A 14,258-nucleotide genomic window follows, 5' to 3' on the forward strand; every position below is an offset into this window, starting at 1 on the left:
GCCATAGCGTGTCATTGTTTACAAACAAGCGTCTACCCATGAGCCTTTGTGTTATCGTGTGCTGTTATCATCGCTTGGAACTCAATTCCCACGCGTGCGCAGGTGACGACTCTCTCGCTTTAACAAGGCTTTCGCGTAATATGTAGAATACTTTATTTTCGCTTGGAATTTATTTTCGCTATTTTCGCTTACGGGATGATTCCGAGAAAATAAAATCCAGCGAATATACTTTTTTTCCTATATTCCACACTAAGCGCATCAAAAATCAGTGAAAATAAATTCCAAGCAAAACGCCCAAAAACCCTTTTCAGCGAAAATTAATTCCAGCGAAAATAAAGTATTCTACAGTACAATAAAACAGTATTAGAAATGGGATTTGACATGATAGCAAACACAAAATATTAATAATGCTCCGTCAATTTAAAATATGCCAGTGAAACGTTTGCTATTCCTATGTTCAAAATTACTTAATGGTATGTGAATACTATCATAGCAGGAGCGGATTTAGAGGGGTGCCGAGGGGGCCGCCCCCTATTTTTACCCCCCCCCCCGCAAGGGCTTCGCGCCATCGTCGCTCGCGAACTAGGCCTTCGGCCAACTTATCGCCCCCCCTATTCCAGAATCCTAGATCCGCCCCTGCATAGTTCATATATCCTGGCACAGGATAAATTTATTAATATATTAGCAGACTATTGTAAAACCTGGAATCTTGATGTGAATGTTAAGAAAACCAAAGTGATGATATTCAACACAAGTAACAGAGTACTGAAAAACCAAACTTTTATTATAGATGGTAAAAACATAACACCAGTCAAGGAGTTCTGTTATTTGGGTATGATATTCACTCCGAATAGAAAATTTAAAACAAATCATTGTATGCTAAAAAATAAAGCAATAAAGACATTATTTGCCATTAGACAAACTATACTGAGTCATAAAATGATTTCAACTTCATTGTGTTTTAAATTATTTGATCAGTTGGTTACACCCATTATGTATGGGTCAGAAATTTGCTTCCTTAAAACATAGACAGTATAGTACTTCTATACTGTCTATGCTTAAAATCACATATTAAAATATGCATTAAAGCTCAGACTAGTAATACAATTACAAGTATACAAAATAATTCTAATACTAGTACCTGGAATACTCAAATAAAAACAATTTTTGGAGAAAATAACCTGTCTAAAATGAAAGAAACTTACAAGATCAACAATATTAATCAACTAACCAATGTTGTAAAAACAAAGCTAACAAACGAATTTATTCAATCATGGAGAAAACAATCAAATAAAAAAGAGGGGAACAAACTTAGAAGATACAGTATTTTTAAACAAAAATTTGAATTGGAAAATTATCTAAATAGAATTGAATTGGAAAGAAAGAGTAAACCAAAAACCCCAGAAAATGAAAGAACTTGCAAAAAATGCAATTCAGATCAAATTGATTATTATTATTATTATTATTATTATTATTATTATTATTATTATTATTATTATTATTATTATTATTATTATTATTATTATTATTATTATTAATACATGAGTTTCAAAGTTGCTGTTTACTACTCAGTCATTTACAGCATTTCACAACGAGGCTCCTCATCATCCCTCATTTGCATACATGAATTCCTCTTGTAGAATGAACATTTGTCACCCTGCAAAAGGACTGCTATGATGGTATGATTTCATGAAAAGTCAAAGTAAAACTTAAATTTTAAAATTAAAATAAAATAAAATAAACCGCATGCCTGCATCGATTTTGGAAACCAATTGACCAGAAACCATTCCCATGAATTGAATTCATATCGGGAATTCAGGTCAGTCGGGTGCAGAGATTCAATGAAAATGTACGTGCCAATTTCGTCGTCTCATACTGCGCATTTAGTTTTTTTAGCTCCACAATCATATAATCAAAACACCAGCTGTACGACTTTGGGGTGTGTCGATTTTCTGGTCTATGATTGGCTCGTGTATTAAAGCAAATTTGCATAATATTACGTGTTTAAACGTCAATTAAAACCGTTCGTCTTATTGATCGCCGTTATGTATGCATTTGATATACTTTATCGCCGCTTTATATATAACCAACACTGATTTGTTTTTGTCAAAATGCAATTTAGTTGTCGCAATGTGAAAATCGGATGATTTTACCAAGTACCCTGTTTTATGGGACGCACCAACGTGTTTTTAACTGATGAAATGCATTGTGGGAATCAAAACTAGATACGTGGTATAAGCTTCGCCATTTTGAACAACAACAAGGTAAGTGGTGCGATGGTCTCGCCTAAGCCTTTTTATTTACTTTTATTCTTCACATGTTAATCGAAATAAGTATGTCAAAGAGTGTACTGCCACTGAACTGCCAAACGCTTTATATTTTATGTAATAGAACCTTGACAAGGTCTGTTGCTTATGGATATTTTGTGAAATATCCTCCCGACTACAAGGGATCTAGAGTCTGAAGACAGAGCTGTGGAAAATTCCAGACTGACTCTCACTGCACTGGTGATTGTTCTGAAAACCTTTCCATTTAAATAAATGCAATGTTAACGGTCGTCAATGTTTCTCCGTTCCACCATTTGTCTCCATTTGAAAATTTTTTCCAGGTTTACTGAATAGTAAATAATAATAGAACCAGAACGCGGAATTGTTTATCTTTCGCCGAAGGAAATGAAACTCAAAGTCTCTTTCATTCATACGTAGCGGATCATCGTTTCAAAATGAGTACGTCATATGTCGTACGTTTTGTTTTGATGCATAGAATTGACCTCGCTTGAAATCATCTTTTGTGTGTTCACAACTGACATTTGTAAATTAACACACCAAATACGTATTTACTTCCCATGGAGGTTATCACCTCGGACCATAATATAACGACCAGCTGTTGTTGGCTGGCAGACACAGACTATATATATATACATATATATATATAAAGGACATTGTCCCAGATTTACGTTGTTGACACGTTTAATTGCGGTGAATTACTATTGTTGGGCTGTAGACTGTATTAAGATGGACGTACAACAGCTGATTCATTTCGTTTGATGCTGTGTAGGATGCAGCACCCCTAGGGGGTGATCCCTTGAAAATGCAAATAACGTTTCAACCCATGATACCTGCTGAAAGCCTCTGTGGTTAACCACAATGAATGGGAGAAAACCATGTCAGCAGACAATGTATTAATTGGTGTTAATGAGACTGAAGATCACACACAAGTAAAATAGGTGTTGCTTGAAAGTAATAATTTTTAATATTAACTGAACATAAAACTTAATTACAGGCAATTTAAATGCTTTGTCTTCCAGGATTTGTGTAGATCAGAGTACAAACTTTTTTTGTCTCGCCAAATTTTATTATTAAAAAACATCTGCTTTTCGAGTTTCTTGACATCTTGGTATAGAAATATCATTGTACCAGCTACTTCATTGTAAACAGACAGATTTGAAAACATTGAAGGATGCCTCAGCCCTGTTTTTAATGAACCTCTATGGTATAAATGCTACTGAATTTCTCACACAAATTTACTCACAAAACGTTTACCAGTTTAATACAGACACAGTCCCTCTATCCCGAGGGACTGGCATACGGATTACAGTAAGTTACATACTGATTGACTTGACTAATTTTTGTATTAATCATGAATGCCTCAGTTTTGAGAGCATCCTGGAAGTAGCTTATGAAGCTTTGCCTTTTCAAATTCAGGGTGCTAGCTGGCTGTCTGTTTAGGTATATAGAGGAAGTCTTCTTAAGTCTTCTTATTCAAAGGAGATTTCATTTTTTTCTCTGCTTGTAAACAGTTGGCATACAATCGGTAATATGATAATCATAAATCTCTGAAAAAAGACATTATGATCGCGTCGCCGTGTGTTCTAGGTATATTATATAGCCAGAATGAGGGTTTAAAATATCTTTTGAAAGGTAATTAGTCCCTGTTTGTACGTAGTCCGAAAACGGGGACTTGTGGTTTGTATGGACCGATTAAGTTCAAACTTCACTCACACATCACACATTATATGGGACATATGCACATGCATTTTTTTCATGATCCGATTATTGATAGCCGAAAAGCGGCCATTTTAAGGCCGAAAATGCATCAAAGCCGCACATTTTCACCATTCCGGACCCGGGTCTCAGTTATGCATGGACAGATTTTGTTCAAATTTGGTACATACATTAAACATAATAGTACCTTGATGCACGTCATTTTTTTTCCGCATCAAGTTCGAAATGGCCGACTGGCAGCCATTTTGTTTTAAAGAATTCAGTTCTGGATCCGTATCTGAGACGTGCCTGGATTGATAGAGTTCAAACTTCACACACACAAGGTACATCATGTCACAAATAGATATGTGCATTTGTTTCATGATCCGCTTAACAATAGCTGAATGATGGCCATTTTAAGGCCGAAAATGCATCAAAATCACGTATTTTCACAATTCCGGAACCGAATCTCAGTCATGCATGGATGTATTTTGTTCAGATTTAGTACAATGTGTTGTACATATGTAGGTGCATTTCGGATTTCACAATTTAAACTAAAACAAGAAGGTTCCTTTTGGTTAAGTGTTGTGCTGATAGTACCATAGATGTGTCTCTGTCATTTATGTAAGCGTATGCGCTAATAATAGAGAAAGTACAGTATTCTTTTACACAATACACACCTTAATAATCTTAATGAGTTAACTGCTATTTTCATTTTTTTCTATTCTAGATTACTTAAAAAATACTGACCAATTCTGCCATTTTCCAATAAGGGACCAAAGCTTATTTTCTCTGGATACTGTATGTATTTCTTACTTCTATGTACTGAGTATGGACTGTATAGATTGGGAAGGAGCAGTAGCACTTCAGCCGTTTGCACACCAAGTTGCGGGACACTGTAGCATGATGAAATTTGACGACCAGACTATATGTAAACCATTGATATCAAGAGAATATAATTTTTATGAATCGCTACCCAACGATATAAGTCAATTTACTCCGCAATACAGAGGTACGTCAGTATTTACATATAATTCTCTTAGATGATGAACCTGTAACCTTTACTGTGTTGTTGTTATTGACCTTGATTCGAATCTCTGTTTGGGTCAAACTGTCTTGTATATCAATGGGTATTTGTGAATATGTTACTGCCTGCAAACAAAAAAATAGTTCATAAATATCTACCAATTCATTCCTAAAATAAGTCAGATGAACATTAACCTATACAAGGCAAATTTATTTGTATGATATTACTATTGATCATGGACACAACAGTGCAAACGAACTTAGTACATTCCTATTCAATGGAAGCATGATGTAATCATTGAGTTGCCCAGTGTTGACTATATATAGAATTGAATAAGAGTGTTTACCATTCTTACTGGCCCCTCCTGCAGTGACCTGCATGTTCAGATATGTAACTTGTTAGTAGAGTTCTATAAATACAACCAGGGCTTAACTCACATAAATTACTTTTTTATGTGAAGCTGTAGTATTGTCGCTTGATTGAGAAAAGTGATTAATAATAATATGGAACACTAATAGTTACAATTGCCTAGTGTTAGATACTAGTAGTAGTTTTAAAATTATCTCTAAAAAAATTTGGTCCTGCTTCGAAATGGTTTGAATACAGGTTCATAAATTCTACTGCTAAATTATGTTTTTAATGTTTTTTAATTTCACAATTTTTGTTGAAAACAATGAATAAAATCCACTGAATTAAATCTATGTGAATAACAAATCACTGGTTTTACTGGCAGATTTTTAAAATTAAAATCCAGTGAATATGCTTAGAATATTACTAAATATTGAAATCAAATGTCAGTATAAATAATTGGTTTAACAGTATTACCCTGCAGCTTTGACATTCATGGTTTTATGTTATTGTCAGCATCTCTTTCTGTGGGGACACTCTGACCTTAAATGTATTTGCCAGTAGCAATCATTGCCCAGTGTCTGTTTATTGATGTAGAGCTAGTTGCCATTGGAAACCTGCTGTGCAAATATGTTGTGTAAATGGTATGATATGACTTATTGAGGAGACTTACATTATTGCTCAGACAACTACTATAAACTGCTTTAATTTTGCACAAATGACTCGGTGAACATTGCAAAATTTGTAGCAGTGGACATTTATCTGGGTTCCTATTGCTAGAAATTTTTGAGATTTCATGACATTCGTTAAGACAAAAGTATAGCGTGTTAGTGACTTTCTTGAAATTTTGTCTTAACGAATGTCATGAAATCTCAAAAATTTCTAGCAGTGAAAATTAATTGTAATTTTTATATATGGCACACATGCAGCATCTCTAATACCGTGTCTGTCTTTATTGCTATAAGGAAAGAATAGAAGAGAAAATTTAATGGACTTTAAATTAATTGTTAATTCAAAAATAAATTGAATTTCACTGTAGTAAATCAAGCTGAATGTCTGTTACGCTGGACTTTGTTTTATTGTGCCAGTGATAGACTAGAATAAAGTTCATATGCAAATTACATTATATTTATGCTGGTGGAATGACTAGATAATTTATTGCCTCATCGTGATGTACTGTCTACATGTCTACATGAAAGGTTGTGACTGACCTCAAGCGTCCAATATATGGTTCATTAAAATAATCTATAGACAGGTTGAATTGTTTTTTATGTATCACCAACTTGTACATTTGACGTAACACATGTTGCAACAGTTGTACAGACAGGTTGCTCATATGTTATGCTTTGGGACTGCCTAAGGGACGACGTCAAAAGATCGAGTCGGATAAAAAACTTATTTGCTTTAGTTTGGGGGTGGGGGGTTTTGACCTCAAAAAGTTTCCATCCTACAAAAACGATTTTATTTTTTAATGAAGTCAAAAAACTCTTGGAGTATTTGTAGTTCGTTTTTTTTCTATCCAATCATGGACAGAAATAACCGAAAAGGGAAAAAAAACATAAAAATGGTTTGGTTCGAGTGTAAATCTGTGCGTCAAATGAGGTGCATTTGTAAAATCTTTTTACACCCACCCGACAACCAACTGCTATGCAATACTACTGTCCGATTATCAATTTGTATTTAATGGTGAATGTAGTCTGACGCCATGACCAATATTTATCAATTAAGTTTCAGTGGGGGGGGGGGGGGTGGAAAAAAACTAAAGGAATTAAGTTTTTTATCCGACATCGATCTTTTGACGTCGTCCCTAAAATTGGTCATTATAGACAGGTGGTCTTTATATAGAGGTGGTCACACACAAGTTATTATGTGATACATACATACATACTGCATGTGGTGAGTCCCAATCAAGTGCATATGAGTTGTGTATGGCATAAAAAAAATTGTTCATGTCTTGCCCAGGATTCAATGCATGTAATTACCATAGGTGTCAGGGACGAAGAATTTAGGGTCAATTCAGTCACTAGCAGCATAAATCAATATACAGGTAGTTTGAATTTTCATACATGTATATTGTATAAACTTAGGTAAATGACAATTATGTCTATCATATGGCCAAATTAAATCATATTTTAATGATTCAATATACAATAAATGCAATTGTTTTTTTATGTGCACTTATATTAGAGATTTGCTTCTAATAGAGCTAATACAGTAGCTATACTATGTAACTTATTTGCTATTAGGTACATTATGAAAGAGTTTCAAAAATCAAAATGAGATATACCAGTATTTTAAGTTTTCGTTGTTCAACTAATACGATTTTTGCTTTATGTGTTTCTATTGGAGATGCACGTCTAAGTGAAATAAGGTATATATTTGCTGGGAGTAATTTGGTAATTTACATCTGAAAACATAAAAAACAGTTATAAACATCATATCCTCAGTTTACCGTATGTCAATGGTTGATCTTCGCCCACTTACACAAAAGGTATATACTTGCAGATTGTATGGTATGTTACTTGGAATATTTAAACAATTGTGTGATTTTGCTTCACTCATTGAAATAGCTTTGACCATACTGTAATGTATGCAGTCAAACCTGCTTAATATTAAATGTCACCTCATCCTCCATATATTTCATATAAACAACCTAACAATTATAATTGCACTGCTCATGTTAAGAAGGGCGAGGTATAGGGGGGATTTTTGTCTATTTTTATCTGCTTTACTTAAATGACTTAGTTAATGTATAATCTTGTTCATATTATGTCTGATAGGTGTCGTTGAAGTCACAGTTGATGATTCTCATGAGGGTACTAATCTGATAGCATATCCCACTAAGAACTTCAAACAGTTTGTATGCCACTCACCTGGATCTGGGGGTGAAGGGGCAGAGTCTAGTGAAGACAGTGATAATGTGGAAAGTATTAAAAAGGGTAGATCAAAAAGAAGGGATGAACTAAGTAAAAAAAACAGAAATAGGTAGGTTTTCACCATGTCCATTATAATAGTTTTACATATTTTTCTATTGTTAATTTAGGAAATTATGTCAGTTGTAACCTGATGTCAGCATCATCAAATCAATCTCCATCACTTACTCAATGTGTAACTATGGCAATACATAGTTATTTAGGAAAGAGCAGATGGATGCGTTTTTCAACATTGTTTGCTCAAAGGGTTTTAGACAGGTATTCTTGGTGAAATTTTCACAAAATCGCAAAAATTACAACAAATTACATCCTTCAAATATATTGTCTATATATTTGTTTGAAAAAAGAAATATAAAAGTAAAGAACACTTTTAAAATTAAAAAAACCCTATATATGAAATGTTTGCTAGTACATGTTTCTATTTTGAATTTTTTTTTTTTTTACAGAGTACATTTAAAGCACACTGATTTTGAAGCCGACCACCGGTGTGATAACTACTATGACAAGCATACTGACAAGTCTAGCAGAACCGTCGGGCACAACACATGGAGTTTGGGTGTTCACAAGAGAGAAATTGCAAAAATGCGAAAAAACAAAAAACACAAGTTTTACAGTATCCTTTTTGCTATGTACGAAAATAGTTTTTTTGCTTGTTGAAGGTTTACTAGTACAGCAAAAATACATATTTTAGATTTGTGTTGCACTGAATTACCATGTTTTTGAAATGTACATACAAGATGGAAAAAACATTCCTCTGAAAAAAAGGTCAACTCTTGTGCCCTGTGCGAAAAATTAATAGATACAACGCTGCATACATTTGTAGAATTAGAAATCTGATTTTACCACCCTCAAAGCAAACACAGTTGGTTCTGGGCAGTTTTACCATCAAGGTTGTTATTATGACCATAGTTTGCAAATTACTGCATCTTAGTTTCAGATATTCAGGAGCAATTATTTCAGAATTATAATTATAAAATAATATTGTTAATTTCAGTGACAGTTTTAAAATTAAATAGGATTAAAGCAAACTGAACTACTGCTTGGTTTCGTTCTATGATTTTTCTTACAAAATAAGTGTTGTTCAGTATGTGTAATGTTTGTTATATTTTCACTTAACTTCTGTAATCAGAATTTATTTTATTAGAAAATGTGGCATCCAAATTTGTGTACCCGTGCGTTTTAGATTTAAAAATGGGCACGCGAGTTCATGGTGATGATGTTTCGGAGGAGAAACGAGAAAGACATATGGCGAAATGTGCAGCGACGACATCGAGTACTTTAGGAGTGCGTCTCTGTGGCATGCAGGTAGGTAATAAAAATGCACCAAATCAAATGTATTTCTTTTTCTATGACACATCGCCTTCGGTTGCTGTTGTTTACCAGTTATTTCTGTTATCCATAGAGGTTTGCAGCAGGCCATGCATTAACTTGAGTATAATGAACAGTTTTAGATATCATTGCTAAGACTTGCGAGTCAAATACTATGATAAAGATCATCTTCTACAGAGCATTGTAGGTAAAAGAAAGTCTGAGGGGTTTCCCCATGCCTGATTGGTAGGGCCAATTAATGACAGGCTATGTCATAGTGTTAGTGTTTATTATATCTCATTTGTTTGATGTGTGTTTCTTGTGTACAGGTCTACCAGGTTGACACTGGAAGATATCATTGTCGAAATAAATATTATGGACGAGGTCTCACTGTTGATGGAGTAAAAAAATGTTTTTACGAGTTCTTGCACAATGGTGAGCGACTTCGAGTGGAGCTGATCTCAGCTATCATAAACAGACTCCTGGAGATGAAAATGATGTTAGAGAAAAAACATTCATATAGATTTTACAGCAGTTCTCTGTTAGTCATCTACAAGGGAGAAGAAACCACATCAGAACCGCGGATGGCATCGGTAGGTGCGAGATGCAGAAAAGACTGTGAACCTAATCTTGATGTTCGGATGATAGACTTTGCACACTCCACTCACAAAGGATTTCGAGGGGACCATACTGTACATTCCGGACCAGATACTAGCTACTTGTATGGACTAAGTAACCTTATCCGGTTATTGATGGAGATCCAGGAAGAGCAAGAGTAAATGGACCCAATCCTCTTTAGTACGAGCGAAAGTACTATACATATCACTTTAAATGATATGAGTGATAATTTAAATCAGTACAATCACAATATTATATAATATGGTTTATATTCCCCCAAAACACTAATAGGCATTATTAATGTGTTATAACAGGAATTCAGTTCAATCAAAACAAGTTTTGAGTCTTGCTACATTTTATTCCAGTTCTCATAATTGACATCGCTGATAACTCGGCACACCTGTCTATGTTGAATTTAAATGACCAAAGTAGTTTGTAGTCACAACAGAGATAGCCTGAAATCCAAATTCCACTTGACAGACTTGGTGTTGATGTGACAACAGTAAATAATAGAGAAAGAATCCTGATATTTTTTCCCCAGGACTTATTGTAATAGAAACAGATCGGATAATCTTTGGGTTTTTAATCACAAAGTGGTGGCACTTTGATGGCAATATTTCATAGTTACTTAAACAGTGGGTTATTTGTATGTCTGGCTTTGTAAAGTGGAGTTTCCATCCCACTTGTGTGAAAAACATTCTCTGTTTATAGAGTAACCATACTATTAAAATGGAGGAGTCGTCACTTGTGCGTGTGCGGGAATTGAGTCCCAAGCAACGTCAACGCATGCTAAAAACACAAAGGCTCATCAGTAGACGCTTGTTTGTAAACGAAGACACATAATAATCGTTTACCACATACGCAGGTGACGACTCTGCAGCTTTAAGATTACTGTATTTCGTTTATGTTCTTTCCTTCTTGTTGGCTACTGTGTTTTGAAACTGCATGCAATATATTAGTTGTAAATTTTTGAACCTGTAAACAATTTGTTTTGTCAAACTAAACATCTACTATTGTACTACCAGAATTAGCAAAATTACTCAGCTTGTCATGTTCATAATTTCTATTCTGCCCAGTTGCATTTACCTGCAAGTTGAATCAGGAGATTAGGTGAAAAGGATGTGGTGTGACGACCACCTTTTGAAATCAGAGACTGAAGTTTGTTTATATATATATATTTCTTTACTTGTTTTTGTTGTTGAAATCACCTCACACATTAACTTGACCAGGGTGACACCTGATACGTTTACTTGTACGTGTTGCTGAATTATGTACCTTGTGTAGTACATATCTTTCCATAAACTTGGAGGTTTCAAGATATATTTACTCAGATATGTATTGCATATTTTCAAATGTTAGAACTATGTTTCACTGAATTGTACAAATCTTTCTCTTCAAATGACCTTTCATACGATGGGGAAATATCTTACATTTTAAAAATGTCTACATGTTTGAATTCTCAAACATTTTAAATGACCATAGTTGCCTAGTTTTTTTTTTTAAATGTTTAATTATTTATTCTAAGTTTGAGACTTTGATAAGTGGTGTTACTTGGTGATTCAAGATACTTGTATAAGAATGTTTCTCTCTGTGCAGCTCTGCTGTAACTAGTACTAGAAATGTACGTAGATAGCAATCTAAATTGTACTATCACTGAGTTGTTATAATAGTCTTGGGTTGTATTACTGTTGTCAAGTGTTCTATCAATGTTGACTGCCTATTACCGTAGCAGCAATTTTACACATGGACATGTGTACTAAAACAAGTGCCTGGCATACTAAACCAATATGCCACTCATTCACACCAGGTCGGCCATTCATTGACATTTCATTTCGGCTGATCTTCACCTATTCCTTTTTGAATCATTTATTTTGCGACCAGAATTTTAAAAGAATTTGTAATGCTTCTCGCCTAAATTGAGCTGTCTTCAGGTTTATATGGATTTGCCAGTATTGTATTTTGTCTTATTTATCCAACTTGCTTTTTTTCATTCAAATGCAAACATTCCTCAAAATTGCAAACCAAGTCTAACAATCAACACATTCAGAGAGTTTTATATGGCCTTTAAAATATTCATTTGATTTTTTTTTTGTTCTGAGCAGCAGGTTGTCTTTGCTTGTTATCATTCATTATTATTTTTTCTATACTTCTAAACACAAAATGTGCAACTTTAAAATACATACTGCCATACATGTAGGTGTGAGTGAATGTGGCGGCTACATTTACTGCGGACCCATACTGTTTCTGTATTTATAGGGGTCATTCCATTTAAATGAACACGGGGAGTTGTGCAAACTTAATTTTATTTTCATTGTGGAAGGGAAATACTCTATGTGCAATAACTGCTACATTCACATTTTATGTTTAACAATGTGAAAAAAGTATTATAATGTATGTACTGGTAATGAATAAACTTTATTTAATCTGAGAAGTCTGTCACATGACTAGATGCTTTTTGTCCCAATAGGTCCACTTTCAGTTACTTGTTGACATTTTTTGGAGTATTTGTAATTTGTTTTGTTTTTTCTATCCAATCATGGAAAAAACACATTCAAGATGAGAAAATGGTTTGGTCCGAGTGTAAAGTCTTATTACACCCCCCCCCCCCCCCCCGACAACCAACTGCTATGCCATACTACTGTCGGATTATCAATTTGTATTTAATGGTGAATGTGGTCTGACGCCATGGTCAATATTTATCGATTAAGTTTCAGTGGGGGGTTGGGGAAAAACTAAAGGAATTAAGTTTTTTATCCTACATTGAACTTTTGATGTCCCTTGTATGGTAGGATGAAAATGCTCGTAAAATACCGCAAAATTACGGCATGTTGTAACTTATGGTGTTACGATGACAGATGTATAACAATAATATATAAGGATGATTTAACAAACAGGAACTGGAAATTGTCTATTCATTCAGCTAATTGCCTCGATTTAGCTACATTGTCAGCCACTACGATGAATGGTTTAAACAGAGACAATACTGTATTCAGCAAAATGGCTGGGGATGTTATGAACCAGTGTGGCATTTGTCTGATATTCAGAACAGTTGCACTACAGTAATTTTTCAAATCTTTGCCCTGCCTGCCAACTAGTGTAGTACAATTTTCATTGCCACCAATTATTCTATAGGTTTGGCTTTATTTTGTCAGTTAAAAATTCTGTCTGGATATAGAAGTATTCAGTGGTGATAAACAAGACTGGTGACCTTTGGCTCTTTTATATTAAGGTTTTATTGTATGTCCATCATGAAAACATGGTCACAGAATTACTTTTCATCATGTACAAAAATGAAACCTTTAACATTGGTTCTTTATAGGAAATAAATATTGGTCGATGACAGTGAAAAAATAAGATGGGTAATTTGTTAGTGGTTTCTCACAAGTTTTTTTTTTGGCATTTTGTAACATGATTTCCTCTAAAACCATAACTTTTACTGGTAAATGATCAAAAATCTATGGCAAATATAAAAATCTATAAGTTGTCATAAAATACACATGAACGACCTTAACACCGTTTTCCACAAAGAAAGCACAAATGGTAGTCAAACTGACACGTGACGTTATGCCAGGCATGTGCATTTTACTTGTATAGTGAACAAACTATACTGAACTATAATCATGTTTGTGATCGTGTTTTACAAGACATCTTGTAGCATTTTATGATAGTTATCAAATTTGCTATCGAAATTGCAAAACAGCTAACTGACACCCAAGCAACGAAAATACAGGGGCGTGGCCAACTGAAACAACTTAAGATGTGCCATTTATTTGTAGGAGTTCATCCCACCCTTTGAGTTGCGCTCGCCGAAAATATCGCTTTAAAGTTTATATATATCAAACAAAAGTAAGAAAAAATGTACAGCAATTTCATCTTAATCGACAATTATTAAATATTTTGTCAATAAGTCCAAATAAAAGTAATTCTCATATTATCATGCTATAAATGGTCTAGACTCTCCAAACAGCGCGAAACACAACACACGTTAGGAACGCAAGCGTCTCGCACCATTTCTCCAAGTTAAAATAAATACCTCTCATC

At 34.3% G+C, this 14,258-nt stretch overlaps 1 protein-coding gene across 1 annotated transcript; it reads left to right on the forward strand.

The window, feature by feature from the left end:
- The first annotated feature begins 2,180 nt into the window (after window positions 1–2,180).
- Window positions 2,181–12,648, forward strand: LOC100374199 (inositol hexakisphosphate kinase 1-like). The gene is made up of 6 exons (XM_085501109.1): window positions 2,181–2,264; window positions 4,714–4,995; window positions 8,139–8,343; window positions 8,738–8,904; window positions 9,421–9,596; window positions 9,929–12,648. Exons 2-6 carry the CDS (start codon window positions 4,815–4,817, stop codon window positions 10,376–10,378), a joined length of 1,179 nt encoding a protein of 392 aa, XP_085357235.1. The 5' UTR covers window positions 2,181–2,264; window positions 4,714–4,814; the 3' UTR covers window positions 10,379–12,648.
- The last annotated feature ends 1,610 nt before the right edge of the window (window positions 12,649–14,258 follow it).

The sequence above is a fragment of the Saccoglossus kowalevskii genome, chromosome 7 (assembly GCF_978046115.1).
Source record: "Saccoglossus kowalevskii chromosome 7, keSacKowa6.1, whole genome shotgun sequence".
Taxonomy (NCBI): Eukaryota; Metazoa; Hemichordata; class Enteropneusta; family Harrimaniidae; genus Saccoglossus; species Saccoglossus kowalevskii.